Source organism: Bos grunniens, chromosome 5 (assembly GCF_055505025.1).
Source record: "Bos grunniens cultivar Pamir isolate PY7600 chromosome 5, Bosgru_T2T1.0, whole genome shotgun sequence".
Classification (NCBI taxonomy): domain Eukaryota; kingdom Metazoa; phylum Chordata; class Mammalia; order Artiodactyla; family Bovidae; genus Bos; species Bos grunniens.
The window spans coordinates 25,676,583-25,695,266 of record NC_141169.1 but is presented as its reverse complement, the minus strand read 5'-3'; the positions used below and the strand labels follow the sequence as shown (position 1 = coordinate 25,695,266).

General features: G+C 35.3%; 2 protein-coding genes across 25 annotated transcripts in view; one reads left to right on the top strand and one right to left on the bottom strand.

The window, feature by feature from the left end:
* The window catches only part of LOC147371436 (uncharacterized), a 144,147-nt gene extending 142,663 nt beyond the window's left edge, over positions 1–1,484 (top strand). Inside the window, exon 15 of the mRNA XM_086403685.1 lies at positions 1,338–1,484. Within this exon, the coding sequence (XP_086259811.1) occupies positions 1,338–1,484 (147 nt within the window). The remainder of the gene's footprint in view (positions 1–1,337) is intronic.
* A 9,091-nt stretch (positions 1,485–10,575) lies between these two features.
* The window catches only part of VEZT (vezatin, adherens junctions transmembrane protein), a 71,233-nt gene continuing 63,124 nt past the window's right edge, over positions 10,576–18,684 (bottom strand). For 19 of the 24 annotated variants that reach the window (XM_086399135.1, XM_086399113.1, XM_086399114.1 and 16 more), the window contains 2 exons: positions 14,973–15,180; positions 10,576–11,601 (listed from right to left, as the gene is read on the bottom strand). In XM_086399135.1, the coding sequence (XP_086255261.1) occupies positions 11,087–11,601; positions 14,973–15,180 (723 nt within the window). In that variant the 3' untranslated portion in view covers positions 10,576–11,086. Of the gene's footprint in view, positions 12,671–14,972; positions 15,181–18,684 lie in introns of all 24 variants that reach the window. The other 5 variants (XM_086399120.1, XM_086399121.1, XM_086399122.1 and 2 more) reach the window with 1 other exon arrangement.

The following is an 18,684-nucleotide window of genomic DNA, read 5'->3' as shown; positions in this document are numbered from 1 at the left end:
ACTTATCAATTTCTTAAACTACATTTTTTTCTATTATACAAATGTTTCACATTTATCTTTGTAGAAAAAAATAGCTAAGTTACCCTGATATCAATGTTTAAGAGATTATCATTGTTAAATTCTTCCGATCTTGTGAAATATTCATACACTGAACACAGTACCTTTGTCACTGCCTATCATTAATCATGTATCTAAGTACAGGCAAGATAAGTAGCTTCACGACTAACAGCCAGACATGGGTGCTAAAGAATAAAGTCAAAGAATGTGTTTCAGATCAAGGAACCACACCAAGCTCCATCTCAGCCAGTGTTTATAGATGATCCCAGAAAGGAAACAGGAGAGATTCTTTTGTTCCTAAAATGAAATAATAATAATTATTCTCTTCCTTGAGCAAACCTTGCAATAGGACATCCCTTCATGATTTAAAGATCATGCTAAGAGGAAAGAAATAACATGTCATCATAGAGAACAACTGTTTCTTCTGAACCTTACAGTCCCGTTAAAGCACTTGTACTGGACAACTTTAAAAATACGGTACACTTACTTCTTAGGTTATTTTCTGTGTTGGAACCAGCTACATTGTTTTAAAACTACTATCTCCTTCCCCTGCCACCTCTTCTTAACCTTTCTAGCCTCTAAAAATTGAATAATTTCCAAGATGCTCACCTGTGCCTAAATATTAGCTCTCTTGCACCCTGGAAGGAAAAGACAAATATGGCTTTACATAGTGGAACTGTATCTCTTTAAGAAAGAGACAATCTGAGAATCTTACTCCTAGAAGAGGATTTTGGAAGTCTAGTCCAATTCATAAATGACAACTGTCTTTTTCTATTTTATTTGGAAGCTAATTACTTTATAATATTGTGGTGGGTTTTGCCATACATTCACATGAGCAACTGTCTTTTTCTTACTGAGCAAACTGTGGCTCATTATGATTAAATGATTTGTCTGAGACTGAGAAAGTAGCTTTGTCCACAATCCAACTCTACTGACTTCCAATTCAGGTCTTTCTACTTTATCCTAGAGGTTAGCTGTAAAATTAAATGTATCCACAAGTAGCTTACCATAATGATGAAGGCTGGTTATCCTTTTAGAATTGGTTTGGACATTGGTTCTGCCACCTCATGTGTATGACTTTGAGTGAGAAAACAACTGAGCCTGTTTTTTTAATCTTCAAACAACATATCTGGATTCTAGGAACATGTTTATTACCTAACATTATTTTGTATATAAAAATTAATATTTTCTTGTACAGACACATCTAAGATGTTACTTCAAACAAACAGGACTAATTTTCATCTGGCCATTTTCTCTAAGAGTTTTATTAATTTTTACAGATGTATATTCGGGGAAAATTACTATTTGCCAACTTTATTTTCAATGGTTATGGCACATCTGCTAAGGATCTTCAAAAGCAAACTGTGAAGACAAGGAGTGATTATCATATGGGATATTTCCTACCCAATGACTTCAGGATCCGGTAGAGTAAACTATATACAATCTACTTTATCTTTGCATTTTTAATTAAAAAAATCTCAGACAAGAGCAAAATTTCCTTGCCTCAAATCTTTTCTGCAAAGGGGTAGCTTATTTATTTAAAAGTTCAGTTCAAGGAAGATCACTTTCTCTTTAACCAGCATTCAGTCTGAAGAGCCACTGTGGAATTACCATGAATGTTCCCAAGTCTATAGCTAAGCTTAGGAAAGTTAAAACCAACTTTCCATTCATTACACAGGAAAAGTATAATCCACAGGACCTTAACTCCCTTATTAGTTCAACAGGCCCTTTCTGTAAGGGAGGTCATGTAAGGCAACAAATGTAACAGGATGAGAATGTCACAGAGAATGGTAAAATGGAGTTTTTACACTTAACCTGATGCTTTTGCGCTGATAAAGTCTCATGTGAGGCACCTGAATGATCAAACAGACTAATGAATCCAAGGCTTTCCTAGACAACCACTGTCTTTTGGGAAAAAATATTGGGGGAAAAAAAAAAAGTCCAATAAAAAAATAAAGACAGAAGAAACAGAAAAAGAAATTTTATCTTTTGGCTAATTCATGTGACAAACACCAGAATACAAAAGGTACAAAGTATAAAGAAGTACAGATTTTATTGGAGACTTAGGCTAAGGAGGAACGACAATAATAGAGATATGTACAAACCTACTGTTGGGATTTTGTAAAATCTTTTAAAACAGTTCACAAAAATGCATTATGATAAAATACATAGAGTTATCAAAGAAATTACTGTTCAAAAAAGGTTATACTCTCAAGTCTTCAAGTAGGGTTGGAAACGTAGTTTTACCATATAAAACATAAGTAGTCGAAAAGTAAAAATTAAAGCATCTCTGAAAGAATATTTTCAAATGATATTTAAAAAATACACCTTAACACTCTGAAAATATCTAAAGTGAAGGCAGACTTTAGAAACTTCCTATGTAAATAAGCATCAACTTTGTAGGACAGTATGCAAATTCCTATTGTCAGTGTTCATAAATAACCATGTTAAAAGTGAGTAGACAGGCCCCTTCCCATAACCAAGAATACTTACTGTATATAAACATAAGCTGGGCTAACTGTCAAGAAATAAAGTTAACTGTGCACTGATATAAGAATGCAGATGACAGAACTTCTTCATGTTTGGGTGAACACAAAATGTCAAATTCTGGCAGAAGATGAAAATAAGGCTCACCTATTAAATCTATATAGTCCATTAGAGAAAAAAATGAATGAGAAGACGAGGCATAAATTAAGAGTGAATTTACAAGACAATAAAACACATTTAAATCATTTAGCTTTAAAATTCAAAATCAGTAGACCCATAGTCTACTCTTTTATTAAGAATATATACACACACACAGAGTAACATGTACAGTGCTTTGATTTACACAAACAGGAAAACATTGTGCAAAAAGAAAAACATTGAGAAGCGTAAACATAGCAAGATTTAAAAGGCAAAAATAACAGAATCCATGGGATGAAGCATCTACATAACGAATGTAATACAGAAATAAGCCCAGGGTTGAGTTCTTCAGATGGACAGTCTCTCAGTCCTATGTTAAAGGACACCTCACTGGCCAGATTTTTCTAGTGTGACAAGGCTTGGAAGAATAGCACAGTTTCAGCTGCTTTCACAGGTACAGTCCCTGCTTAGTCTGCAATTACTTCAAACATGGTCTAAATCTACTGAAATGCTAGTATTACCAAAAGTATACATTTTCATTGTGTATTAATAACCTTTGGTGTATAATATACAAATATTATTTTGTATAATATACAAATATTATATTGTATAATACAATATACAAATATAATAACCAAAGGTGTATAACAACCTTTGGGGGTGTTTTCAATATGCCTGTTCAGAAATCTTGTTCTCCAAATTAAATAAAAACATGTATATGACTATAGTGATGTTATAATATGAGGCCATTTGATAAATCAACTAGGTCAGAATATTTTAAAAATCCAGAGCAGCAGGGAACAAAAATAAAGAACCTTGCTAAAAATCTTATAGCAGATTCCAAAATGCAGCCTACATTGAGTCTAACAGGGATGGAGCATCTACAAATGTTGCTCAAGTTCTCCCCAGATCTGAATTTCAAAAAGCAAGCTGAAAGCAATGTGGTAGATTCAGTAACAGATTAAAAGAAAAAGGCATTAAATTCCAGAAACAAGAGTTTAAGAATCATCTACAATGCAGCAAGAAAGCAAAGACTTTTTAGAATACCTTTTTAGAAACTATGAAAAATTAGTTAAATGAGACTGTGATACTATTGTTGAGTAGAAAGTTTTTGAGAAAAGCAAAAGCAGAAATCATGAATTTGGGGAGGAGGGAAATTTGTTTTGGTGGCTAAGTTGCTTACCCTAAAAATAGAGACCAGATAATAAAAATTTTAAGAACAATGCTTCTCACTGGCAATTAATAATAACCATATTATATACCACGTTCCTATTGTGATAAATTACTATAATGTCAAAGTCTGGTAAGACTATCTTGTCCACTGTCATCCCTCTATTTGAGAAGGATTAAGGAACCAATTCTTGTTCACACATAGGCACACATACAAAAAAAACATTAAACTCAGTATGTCTCGTCAGCTTCAGGTTGTCTTCAGCCTTCACACTCTTGACGTTCCAGGAATGATGCGCGAGTTTAGGTTGGTTCTAGGATAGGCCCAGGGGCCTGGTTTGATCTGGGATCCCTGGGACCATACCTAGAACAAACCCAAACAAAACCAAACTCCTTGGGAGTGTTTTCAGCTCAGGCAGACTTCTGGCTTTTCACTCATATGGACCTCCAGGGCTGTACCAGAACCATAAGCCAGTCTTTAAGGGATGGGTGTAACATATCTGGAGCTTTCTGTATGTCGACAGATGCTAGTACTGTGCTTGAGTAAGCATTATTTAAATCATGTTATGAACAGAAGTACAAGTTGGTGAAATAAAAGTGCAGAAAATACTGTGATTCAGCTAATACAGATTCCATTTGAGCTAATATATTATAGATGTACTTGGGAAGGGAAAAAGAATGTAATTACTTGTAAAAGACTGTGTTAGTTTTTAAAATATGTTCAATGATAAAATAATTTGTAGGTAGCCGACCTTTAAGAAAATGCTAAAAAGTGAAAAATGTCAAGTCCAAAATAGTAAAATTATCTCTTATTTGGAGAAACTCTTAAAATATAAATGAGAGGAGAAATATACTTGTGCAACAGTATCTCACAGAATATACTCACTTTTAAAAACAGTGTATTCCAAAGTATACACAACTTAAATACTGTCCTGTTGCAGTAAAATGTTTGATATTTAACAAATGAAATTAGTAAATAGAAATGAAACTAACTGAATAGCTCACAGGTTAAAATATATATTAAAATTTATAGCATTTAAAACATATGTATTTTAATTTATCACACATTTTAGGATATCCATAAAAATCAACTCCTTATTCATGCTAAACTTCTGTATATGTGAATTCTGGAATCAATTCACCCTCTTTTTGATTTACAGCAATTATACTAGGTAGAGTCATTTTCTTCTCACAACTACACTTAAAGAGAATTTTTCTCCTTGTATCACTAAACCAAGTTTGGCTTCATAACTATTTTGTAATGGCAGCTTCAACTTAAGACAGTGTTTTGGATCATCTATTTTTTGATGAAAATTGTATCATAATTCCCTTCTAGCAGCATGAATAACTGAAAGCTGACTTTGAGGCATGGCCATAAAATAAGTGGGCTGATTCTCTAATTACCGTGTAATTAGATGGCAGGATGAATCAACATATGGTTACTAAAACACAATCAGACTTTGGTAAAAGCAAGTAGTTCAGTGCTGATATCAGACAAGTATCACTTTCTGGACAGGTTTGAATTTTACTTGCAGATATTATATAACATGCAAATCTAATGTTTATTTTTCACAAGAAAAATAATCATGCTTGATTAACACATAAAATTATAACTTAAACATGCAAAATACAGAATGGCAGTGGGAATTTAGTCATTCAAGTATCTGTCAAGATCATTAGATCTAACACTTTTATGTTTGGCCAGCTTTTAATATACATTTAATTGAATAAAAGATAGTATCTTAAAAACTTGTATAATCAAAGAATAATTTTCCTGTGTATAATTGTTTTGAGTCTAAAATCCTTATTACCGTTCAGTTCTCCATAGTATCAATAACAAAACTTTCCTTATTTTCCAGGGCTCAACCTACTTCGTGTTTTGAAAATGAGGATACATTTCTCTAAAAACAAAACTGACATAACAAAAACAACCTAGCCAAAGAAATCCTTGGCATCGTGCGGTATCCAATTCAAATAGAAAGTACTATAGAAAAAGCTAATTTGACTACACTGGTTTTAATCAGCGCCAAAAATATTAGCAGCGTGAAATATATAGATGGTAAAGTATGAAAACAAAATGGTTTCTTTGGTATACTGACAGCTCTTCTATTCTGAGAACAGGACTCTATTCTAGTACACTTAAAGACAGCAATGAAACAGGTAATAAGTTATAATTCATGTAGTTAGGTATAATCCAGTTTTTCAGGTTTTCACTGAGTCAGTTTACTCTTTGTATTTTTTATACATTATGCTAGCTGTCTCAGTCAGCTGTTTTCCAAAACTGAAGCAGTCTAGAAGGAACATTATGAAGGTAGAGAAAGGCTATTGCTACAGGCACACTTCAGTGAGCAGTAATAGAGAATCAAAACTATTAGAAATCAAAGGCACAGCAGAATGACTTATTTAGTAAAGGGGCATATAGCTTTCAGTGCCTGAGTAGTTTATTACAGTAAAACTGTTGTTAGTAACAATCATTTTGACATCAAAATTTTTTCAATGTATTTCATATATTGCTTAAGAAGGCAGTGATGCATATTGTTTTAAAAAGATTTTCTTCAGTAATTCCAAAAAATTTAAAAGCTCTTTAGAGGTTTAAGCTCCACAGAAAACTGGGATATCTAGAATGACTCATTCCCCAAATATTCAGTTAGGCAGTTCTTACTAAATTAGCCATGCATGTTTAGTCTCAAACCAATAGTTCTAGAATATAAATCTTGGTGAACAGAGTTGAAGTCTACTTATAGTGCTCTAAGTTTTAAGTCTGCATACTATATTAGAACACTTAGCAAGAACAAAATATTTAACATTTTCCTAAAATATATACAGTGATTTATACAAAGATAGTCAAATTTTCTTTTATGGCTGAATTCATTAATGGAGAGTCTTAGAAACATCACCATATAAAAACTGAATTAATACTCTAAATGTATGGCAATCACATATTCAAACAAGTATTTTTAGCAAATTCTTAGTAAAGAACTAAGAAGCAAACAAAAGCATGCTGAGCAGCCAAACAGGTACCACAAAGTCCATGCACTGTACTGACAGAAAAGCCCCTTAAGCCTTGTTCAGTCTACTTACTCTTATTTTAGACACAATTCTAGCAAGCTTGGCAATCTGGTTTCTCAGTCCACAGCAGATTAGAAGCAGCAAGTTAGGGGCCTAGTGCGGGAAGCAGGCATACAGGACAGCAGCAAAAAGTGACAACTGATTATAAGGGAAGATAGAGAAACTGTGAAAAACAGATATGACTCAAAAAGCACAGCAACGCAAGGTCACGTAGTAAAGGGCATTCTATATCTCAGCAGCCCCTAAGGGTGGATTTCTGTTATCACCCCATGTTCTTAAAGATGACAAAGAAAATGCAGAGAAGTAGAAAGTATATTTAGAATATTTCTTATAAAACTGTTAAAAAATAATGATTAAATGGATTTGCCTCAGTTAACTGAAAAATTAAATTATGCAAGGTAGCCGCCTTAGCATATGATATAGCCAATGATGATATAAATGGATTGTTACTGTATTTAAGATATTTTCCCTTCTAAAATATTTGTAGTTTTCTTTTTTTTTTTGGTTGCACCATGTGGCATGTGGGATCTTAGTTCCCCAATGAGGAGCTGAACCCATGGCCCCTGCAATGGAAGCATGGAGTCCTAACCACTGAACCACCAGGGTGTTACCTGTAGCTCATCTCGTAATTCTCAGTGTGATTTGCATAAATGTCTTATAAATAGAATTGGAGGGATAAATCAATCTTTATGCTTTTTCTGGTTATCCACTTTAGTTCAAATAATGAGCTATACTACAGCCTTATGGTATGCAGCTCTTGTTTTGTTCAGATAGAGAAACAATATGCTATGATTAAACCAGATCCATTGACCTTTTCTTCCCACATGATATAAATTTATCAAAATATTTCATATTTTACATTACTGATGATGTGTAAGTAAAAGTCAGTCATCAGAGTGAAATGACCTCTAGGGTTGCTTTTGACTAATACTCCAGTGACTTATAGTTGTATGAAATGTATAAGAACTTAATTCTTTTTATGCTTTAACATTAAAAACTTTACCATTTTTATTATGTGAATCAGAATATTACTATTTATTTTTCAAAAAAGTTGAGTTAAATTTTTTGACCTATTTTATTAACATATTTACTAATTGCTTACTAATATAAACAGGTCTTGTTTCCCAGCCTCAAAAGTTTTATTTTCTTTTTAACTATGTCTGAGAAGTCAGAAGTCACAAATATCATTTAGTAATTCAGAGAATTTGGGTTTTAATATAAAAACTCTCCATGATATTATTACTTCAGCTGCACTGATAGCTTTTAAATTATAGAGATCTGGGATTTAAACTCAGGTCTATCCTTCTATATTAATTCTTTAAAACCATATTCTTAAATTTCCATAGAAAGTTGCCTTAAATGCATTTTTTTCTGACTTTATCTTCAACAACTTCAGAAATTAAACTTGAGTCAATTGCATGAGTTTCTAATGAAATATATTCACACGCTGTTAAGTACAATTGATTTTAATGAGGACTTAACTTTGGAAGTCAGATCAAAGAGACAACTTGTGAAAATAAGCAACGACCTGCCAATCCAGGACCAGCAAAAGTCTGGCCCTAGATAGGCCAGATATGTAGACTTTCACTGAAGGCTTGGGGAAAAAAAGGATTTAAGATATGATAACTGTCACCAGATCATTTACTGCCATGACTTTCCTAACTGTAGGCAAGGGGCAAAAATCTTGTCTTTAAGAGTGACCTAAATGCCTTTTTTATAGAAACACTTATATTAAAAGCTCTCATGGTATTACTCCTTACAAGAATTATTCTGTCAAAATACCATTGTTAAATTTGGAAAGCACAATTACAAGTTTTCCCCACAGAATATTTTCCCCAGAGGGCTTCTTTTGGACAGAGGATGACAGCCATAAAACTAGTCACAAGCCTGATAAGGAAAATTGAAATATTCTGAGAAAAGTAACAAAAATATCTAGGTATATTACACTGAGTTATTTATTTCCTAAGGTATTCATGGCAAGAACAATAAGGTCCTAGACAGAGTTGTTAGATTTTTACTGGGTATAAATATCACCTACATCTTGTTCCAAAATGACCACTAAGAATAATTGAGAGTACGGCCCCAAATCTGCATTAAAAAAAAATAAGACCTACAGTTTATTTTAATGCAGGTGGGCCCACGGGGGTGGGTGGAGGGCGGGGAGAGGAACAGAGAAACACTGACCGCTAGACTATTGTAAGAGAAAATAAGGAATTTTCACAGGTAAAATAATTTTTTACCTTGGAAATATTCTAAAAAATGACAAATTTTGAAAAGTACATAAAAGAACATTCAATTACAATTCCAAGACCCTTCTTATCATGATTTCAAGTAGAATTTTCATAGAACTAAGTAACAACTAGTGAATAAAACAGATCAGAATGGAAGGTTAAGAATTCCTGATTAAAAATAATAATAAAAAAGAATTCCTGATTAAAATTAGTCTTTCAAAATTAAAAAGTACCATTTTAGAAAGTATTAAATAAAACTGGCATAATATAATGAAGATATTTCCCACAAACTGGTGTAGTAAAATATATATATATAATAATAGAATTAAAAATGATTAAACTCTAATTCTGTGTATAAGGTTATATAGATTTAGAGAAAGATTATCCAAGTTTTTCCATAATTCTAAATTCAAGGAAAAAAGGAGTTGGCAAACTAAGCAATTTCAAGTGAAAATAAACTCTAAGCATTATCATTTAAGAGTGTAATAGTTACAACACAAAATTTTTTCTTGAAATTTAGCTATTTCTAAGTGTTACAGGCCCACCCTAACATATTGCTCCTAAGAGCTTAATTATGGGTAAGTCCCAGAATATTTGGCAACTGGCAGAATCACTTATAGTATATGAAATCGCTATTATTCATATAAAGCAGAACGAAGTTTTTCCTCGGGACCAAAAATAAAATTCCTTAGATTATTGGGAAAAAAAAAAAAATCCCCTTTGGTATACAAAAATTTACTCATTTGAAGTGCTAAGTTACAAGAATTTAAATGTGTTTCTTTAACTCCAAAGGCACACTAGATTCATAATTTCCTTTCTAGGACAGTAGCATAGAGTTTTTCCTACATTTTCCTCAAATAACATCTGTAAACTATGTCAGTGCATAGGAGCTATAGGTAGTAAAAAACATATACTCTTGAAAATATCACTTTGAAAACGTAATCACAACACAAAACAGATGAAACTGAGACAATTTGGAAAGCAACGTCTTAGGAGGTAGTTTGTAAATAAAGTTATTAAGGAGACAAGGATGCTTTCCAAGAAGTCAACAGGATGTTTCCATAATCTTATTAAGGTGGAGAGGGTACAGCTTCAGGCTAGAAATTAGCAGCATCATGATTTACTGATGGCAATGGCACCCATTATCTCTAGGGAAACTGATGGAAGAAACCTTTTTATAAAGTCGGGGATGAGGCCTCGAACTACAGAGATCCCACTTTGGTATCATCTCTTTTAGTTGCAACAACAGAAAAAGATAAATATACAAAAACTTAAAGGATAATTCCTAAAAAGGTGCAATGTTTTTCTTTACAAGATCATTAAGAAATCTTAAGATACTGAATACACATACAAACAAGGACACATGTTACAACCCAAGTACTTTCGAAACCATGTTTTAGTTCCAAACCCCAGTACACATCAATTTCATGAATTCAACTTTTTTTATTCAGAACGTGTATCTTTAAGACTGGTATAAACAAAAATTAAATACAAACAACTTGTTATTGACATAATAGCTGCAGTTATTAACTGCGAGAATACAGTAAAAAGGAGCCTTACTAAATGTTAATATTCTTGCAACAGAATTATCCCAGTCATTTTATGGTAGTAAATTCTGGCAAGAAATGATAAATTCATTTGTTATTAAAGATACTTAAAGAGTTTCCAAGATCAATCAGTCATGCTGCAAATAAAACAGCAATTTATTCAAGAGAGCCCTTACCTTTCTCTTATTCTCCTAAAAGGTCTGCCATTTATAGGTAACTAGTATTTCCAGATCAGTTGTTCAAACCCAGGTTCTTCCTATAATTTCACATCTTAGCTTTAAACACAGTAAACTTACACTCATTTTCCCTTTCCAGTGGAATTTCTAGTCTTGAAGTTAAAACACTTTCACAAAAAAAGAATAAAATCCTTCACGTAAATCTTGGTTCTTACTTTTCTTCTACCTCATTTTCATTTTCTTGTATTATGTGTTCTTCCTCCTCATCACCAAAAGTCTGTTCCTGCATGGTGGTAAAGGAGAGAGATCTAGCAGCCACTTCTGCAGCGAGGCCAGCAGTGAAAGTGAAACCAGGGGACAGCTGTAGCTGTGCCAGCCTCTGCTTGATGGAGGGCTGTGATGAGACCCTGGGGGTTGGGTGGGCAGGGGCCAGGCCATCTACATCTGCCTGCGGAGACTCATCTTCACTCTCACATTGGTAATGTGCTCTTTCTTCAGCTCCTTGGAAGAAGACTTCATTTGCAGAATTGTCTTTACTTTTACCATCTACAGGGTATTCACATAAATACTCAGTCCTACTACTTATTTCATTGTCAGCTGTAGAGGTTTTATTATTTTCCTCTTCAGTATCATTTTTACCAACTTTCCCCATATCTGAATCCACTGATGGCTCTGAATTACTTATGGGTTCCACTGGGTCTACAGGAGACAAGGATTTCAACACAGCTTCAAAGGAAAAAAAAAAAAAGAAAGAAAAATAATAACTAAAAACCCAGCAATGATTTAAACTTTAATTTAAACTCCAAGTAGGTTTTTCTTATAAAGAACAATAAATAAAAGCTAAATAAAACTTTCTAGTAAATCAAAGTAAATTTATAAAACCAGAGAACTTTATAAGAGATCAAATACCTAAGACATGAAATGAGATGGGGTTTTGATAAATATTTTAAAACACCTCATGTATTCTCTTAATTCAAACCATTAAAGCAGTGTTTTCAAGGTGTGGCTCTTGAACCAACAGCATCAGTCAGCATCACCTAGGAATTTTTCAGAAATGAAAATTCTTCAGCTCCACCCCATACCTACTGAATGGGAAACTGAAGGAGGACTGGCTAAGGTTTGACAAGCCCTCTGCTGGATTCTGATGCGCACACGAGTTTGAGAGCCACTGTACTAAAGGATAAGCAGCATGGTTTCACCCATAGTATGATAGACGAAACACCTAAGAGTAATTCAAGTAATAATCCTATCATCATCAACACACACATATTTACAAGTTAAAACATCATGGAAAAAAATTACAACATACAATTCAACTCACTTGTCAACCACCTCATAAGACCCTGATGACAGTAAAGCCGTAACTTCTACATATTTTAACGCCACAGAAAAATATAAAATAAAATAAAACCTGTATTCCATATCAACTACTGTACAAAGCGTAATACATAAATATTACATCCATACGGCAGAAGTTGTCCTTTCAAGGAAAATGAAGTTTTATTTAGCCCCTCTTGATGTTAGTAGGCAGTGGGTTGCTTGCTATGCAGTCTCTCCTCCCAGTATGAGGGGTTAGTACAATACAATATGTTATGAAGCATGACGGAAGAAAAAAAAGTGCGTCTTGAAGATCTGGCGTTTATTTTAAAAAATAATTTGTAAAACGTGTCCATTTCCAAGAAACAGATCCCTAAGCTGCAGTAACTCCACTAGAGAAGCAGCAACAACAGAAAAAAATGGCCACAGCAGGTTCCAGTGTAGAATTTCCCTCTCTAATTCCATTCGGACTTTACCCCTGTAGGCAGAGATGAAAACAACTCTGGAAGATGTACTGAAATTTTTCATGGGAAAAGCATTTTAAGGTATCAGCTTTTTACTTATTTTCATAAACTAAATTAGCATTATGCCTTTTCAAATATAAACTATCAAAAGCACATACCTGAAAAGAGATACTTCTCTCATCATTATATCTTTACCCATACTGTCAAGAGGATAGTTTTAAAGCCACATGAAAAAAGTTACTAAACAATAAAAAAGGATACAAGTTTATATACAGTGCTATTTTCAGACTTTGTGTACAACTTTGTGTACAGTGTTAGCTGATAAATCTGTTAATTCTTAAAGCAACACATATTAGAAGTTGATTGATATTCCTGATTATTGTTAATTAAATGAGGGTGGGTAATCTGTATAATGCATCAATGAACTAGTATGTTAACACTGTGCTAGAATATAAGCCTCCAGGACTGTACAGATTTCTGTCTCTTGATCTATGTGCTGGGGATTCAATAGTAAACCGTATCTTATTATCTACTTATTGAGTAATTTTCTAAATGAATACTGTGGGGGATAATAAAGCCCCTATTTAAGAATACTGTAATTTAATTTCAGAAACAAAAAAAATAGAACACACAGGAAACAATAGTGTCTAAAATCTAATACTCCTAATCTCTGATTTACGAAGGCCCAATATATGGACAAGCAGGTTGCAGGAACTCTCTGCTTTTTGCTCAAGAAATCCTTTCATTCCACAACAGTGTCCCCTGCGTGCAAGGCTCTGTAGTAGTGGGAGAGGTGGCAGGACTGGAACAGTACGAGGGGGACTCATGGAGGAAAGACTGGTAAGGACAGGATGCCTGTGAAAGGGATCACTACGAATACTTTTCATTAATAAAAACAGCCAGCTTGCAGAACCATTGTCTAATTAGATATAAGTAGAGAAAGATATCTATATTAGAAATAGTGGGGAATATAGTTGAATATGGGGGACTCATGATGGAGGCTTGAAACCAGGAATCGGAGTTAAAAACTGTAGGTTTTTAAGACAGAGAGCTATTATCTATGTGCTGTTTGAGAAAAATCAAATTAGTTTTCAAGGATAGACAGAAGCAAACCTAAAGGCTTAGAAGCTATCTTTAAGAATAGCTTAGAAGAAAAAGGTATTGAAAATGCAAGTCAGCTAAGAGGCTATTATAATATATAAGCCTAAGTTTATAAGTGTGTGTTAGTAGCTCAGTCATGTCCGACTCTTTGCAACCCAATGGATGGTAGCCCACTAGGCTCCTCTGTCCATGAAATTCTCCAGGCAAGAATACTGGAGTGGAGAGCCAATCCCCTTCTCTACTGGATCTTCCTGACCCAGGGATTGAATCCGGACCTCCTACATTGCAGGCAGATTCTTTACCATGAGAACCACCAGGGAAGCCCAGCCTTACAAGGACCTGGGCTATAAAGGGGATCAATGGGAAGAAAGAAGGAGGACAAAATCAAGAAGTATACATCTGGACAAGGGAGGATGGGAGGGCCCCAGAGAAGAAAAGAGAATGATGAGGAACCTTCCAAATAATCTATACACTTCTAGTGAAAAAGAGAAAGGGAAGAGAAGGCAGTTGATTTTGATGCTCCTCATATACTAAAATAGAAGGGAAGTCTCACTCTACCTGCTTAGAAATCCAGAGGAATTAATTCTTGAATTAGGAAATAGCTAGTTTGATGATACTGTTGAATACTAAGCTTCCCCTCTCTTCCTCCCTGCCTTCTATGAAGTTCTAAAGAAAAGAAGGGTGGTTACATAAAGAAGTTCAAGGGTAATCTTAGGTATTACCAGTCATCCACTTTTGTACAAATCCAAATATGGAGACAGCGTGCACATATGCATCTCTGCCTTCCATCTTCTACAGTATTCAAATCAACTATTATTAAGTAACCTAGTGATATAGCTAAGGGCCTAGGGTTTAATTCATTGGTTTCAACAGTGAAGTTATTAATTTTGTGTTATATTAAAAATTATAATTGAGAACAGGGTTTAGAATCTTTAACCCACTGAAACAAATTTAGTAGAAAAATAGAGTAACTGATGAAAAAGTCTGACTTCATATTCCCAATCTGATTATACAGTAACTCTTTTACTGATTAAATTGGATTACATAATGACTCTTTTAATGATCAAACTGACTTTGTCTCTAAAAGACAAAGTACTATACTTACTGGTGGATCCCTAAAATGAACACCATAACAATTCTGTGCTAAGATTTACAGTTTAAGAAAAAAGAATCCCTTACATTGAAATAAACTTTTACCCTGAAGTCAGTGCTTACCATGATCACTAAACAGAAGTTGCTTCCACTTCTGCCTTTCTGCCTCCGATGCTTTAAATCCCAGCACAGATTTCAGTTCTTGGAGCACCCTCTTGGATTCTTCATGTTCACGCTTCTGTCTCTCTCTGTCTTCTTGAGACAAGTAATAAAAATCATCCTTTCTGAAATCAGTGTCCATATCAACATCATCTACATAAGCTTCTAACTCCTGAAAATGAATGAAAGAAAGAAGACAGCACTTCAAGCAGACAGGTTTCTAGTAGCATTCACTGATTTGAACCTATTGAACTCCAAGATTAAAAAAAATAAGGACTCCTGGCACAGGTCACTGAAGCACAAGTTGGGCATACAAAGCAAACACAGATAAACTGAAATCTTAACGAAACTTACTTGATACTAAATAGAGTTGTGGATAAGAAAATTTAACAACTTCAGTCATTGTTTTTCTACTCTGATACCATTTGATAGATCTAGTCAAGATTCAAGCTATTAGCTATGTCAAAATCAATCAAAATTAGCAGGGCTGTTGGTTTACGGAGGTAGTCAGGTATGTTAGCTTTCTTTGATAGACATTTGTATTTCTTTCTGACTCTTCAGGAAGTCTGAACACCATTGCTAGGATTAGGGAAAACCAGATCTGATGGTTCTCCTTATCTCTAAGGTGAAGGGTAGGATCCTTATTACTCAGCTTCTGTTGCAGTTATGGTTAAGGAAAATTATTTGGGATCCTCTAATCACGGTGAATTTAACTCAGATGACCATTATACCTACTACTGTGGGCAGGAATTCCTTAGAAGAAATGGAGTAGCCATCATGGTCAACAAAAGAGTCCGAAATGTAGTACTTGGATGCAATCTAAAAAATGACAGAATGATCTCTGTTCGTTTCCAAGGCAAAACATTCAATATCACAGTAATCCAAGTCTATGCCCCAACCAGTAACGCTGAAAAAGCTGAAGTTGAATGGTTCTATGAAGACCTACAAGACCTTTTAGAACTAACACCCAAAAAAGATGTCCTTTTCATTATAGGGGACTGGAATGCAAAAGTAGGAAGTCAAGAAACACCTTGAGTAACAGCCAAATTTGGCCTTGGAATACGGAATGAAGCAGGGCAAAGGCTAATAGAGTTTTGCCAAGAGAACGCACTGGTCATAGAAAACACCCTCTTCCAATAACACAAGAGAAGACTCTACTCATGGACATCACCAGATGGTCAATACAAATCAGATTGATTATATTCTTTGCAGCCAAAGATGGAGAAGCTCTATACAATCAGCAAAAACAAGACTGGGAGCAGACTGTGGCTCTGATCATGAACTCCTTATTGCCAAATTCAGACTTAAATTGAAGAAAGTAGGGAAAACCACAAGACCATTCAGGTATGACCTAAATCAAATCCCTTATGATTATACAGTGGAAGTGAGAAATAGATTTAAGGGACTAGATCTGATAGATAGAGTGCTTGACGAACTATGGATGGAGGTTCGTGGCATTGTACAGGAGACAGGGAGCAAACCATCCCCATGGAAAAGAAATGCAAAAAAGCAAAATGGTTGTCTGGGGAGGCCTTACAAATAGTTGCAAAAAGAAGAGAAGCAAAAAGCAAAGGAGAAAAGGAAAGATACAAGCATCTGAATGCAGAGTTCCAAAGAATAGCAAGGGGAGATAAGAAAGCCTTCCTTAGCGATCAATGCAAAGAAATAGAGGAAAACAACAGAATGGGAAAGACTAGAGATCTCTTCAAGAAAATTAGAGATTCCAAGGGAACATTTCATGCAAAGATGGGCTCAATAAAACACAGAAATGGGATGGACCTAACAGAAGCAGAAGATATTAAGAAGAGGTGGCAAGAATACACAGAAGAACTGTACAAAAAAGATCTTCATGACCAAGATAATCACGGTGTGATCACTTACCTAGAGCCAGACATCCTGGAATGTGAAGTCAAGTGGGCCTTAGGAAGCATCACTATGAACAAAGCTAGTGGAGGTGATGGAATTCCAGTTGAGCTATTTCAAATCCTGGAAGATGATGCTGTGAAAGTGCTTCTATTTTTTAATTTTTTATGCACTCAATATGCCAGCAAATTTGGAAAATTCAGCAGTGGCCACAGGACTGGAAAAGGTCAGTTTTCATTCCAGTCCCAAAGAAAGGCAATGCCAAAGAATGCTCAAACTACCACACAATTGCACTCATCTCACATGCTAGTAAAGTAATGCTCAAAATTCTCCAAGCCAGGCTTCAGCAATACGTGAACTATGAAATTCCAGATGTTCAAGCTGGTTTTAGAAAAGGCAGAGGAACCAGAGATCAAATTGCCAACATACGCTGGAACATTGAAAAAGCAAGAGAGTTCCAGAAAAACATCTATTTCTGCTTTATTGACTATGCCAAAACCTTTGACTGTGTGGATCACAATAAACTGTGGAAAATTCTGAAAGAGATGGGAATACCAGACCATCTGACCTGCCCCTTGAGAAACCTATATCCAGGTCAGGAAGCAACAGTTAGAACTGGACATGGAACAACAGACTGGCTCCAAATAGGAAAAGCAGTATGTCAAGGCTGTATATTGTCACCCTGCTTATTTAACTTCTATGCAGAGTACATCATGAGAAACGCTGGGCTGGAAGAAGCACAAGCTGGAATCAAGATTGCCGGGAGAAATATCAATAACCTCAGATATGCAAATGACATCACCCTTATGGCAGAAAGTGAAGAGGAACTAAAAAGCCTCTTGATGAAAGTGAAAGAGGAGAGAGAACACATTGGAAAGTGAAAAAGCTCAACATTCAGAAAACGAAGATTATAGCATCCGGTCCTATCACTTCATGGGAAATAGATGGAGAAACAGTGGAAACAGTGTCAGACTTTATTTTGGGGGGCTCCAAAATCACTGCAGATGGTAACTGTAGCCATGAAATCGAAAGACACTTACTCCTTGGAAGGAAAGTTATGACCAACCTAGATAGCATATTCAAAAGCAGAGACATTACTTTGCCAACAAAGGTCTGTCTTGTCAAGGCTATGATTTTTCCTGTGGTCATGTATGGATGTGACAGTTGGACTGTGAAGAAAGCTGAGCGCTGAAGAATTGATGCTTTTGAACTGTGGTGTTGGAGAAGACTCTTGGACTGCAAGGAGATCCAACCAGTCCATTCTAAAGGAGATCAGCCCTGGGATTTCTTTGGAGGGAATGATGCTGAAGCTGAAACTCCAGTACTTTGGCCACGTCATGTGAAGAGTTGACTCACTGGAAAAGACCCGGACGCTTTTCCGGGATTGGGGGCAGGAGGAGAAGGGGACGGCAGAGGATGAGATGGCTGGATGGCATCACTGACTCGATGGACGTGAGTCTGAGTGAACTCCGGGAGTTGGTGATGGACAGGGAGGCCTGGTGTGCTGCAATTCATGGGGTGGCAAAGAGTCGGACACGACTGAGCAACTGAACTGAAATCAGGTGTAACTGGGTCAGATCTGATTCAGAAGTTTGTGATAAAAGAACAGGAGTTTTAAGGAAACTATTCTGGCAAGGATGGTGGCAGACAAAATTTCTAGAGGTAGAGGTTCTGAATAAAGTTTTCATTATTTACATGATGCAACAAGTGGCAATGCCTACACCCAGTGACTCAGCGGTGACGCCGCCACTGGAACAGTGCTTTTGAGTGACTTTGGCTGTGTACCCCAGCCTGCTTTAAGCTCATCATCTGG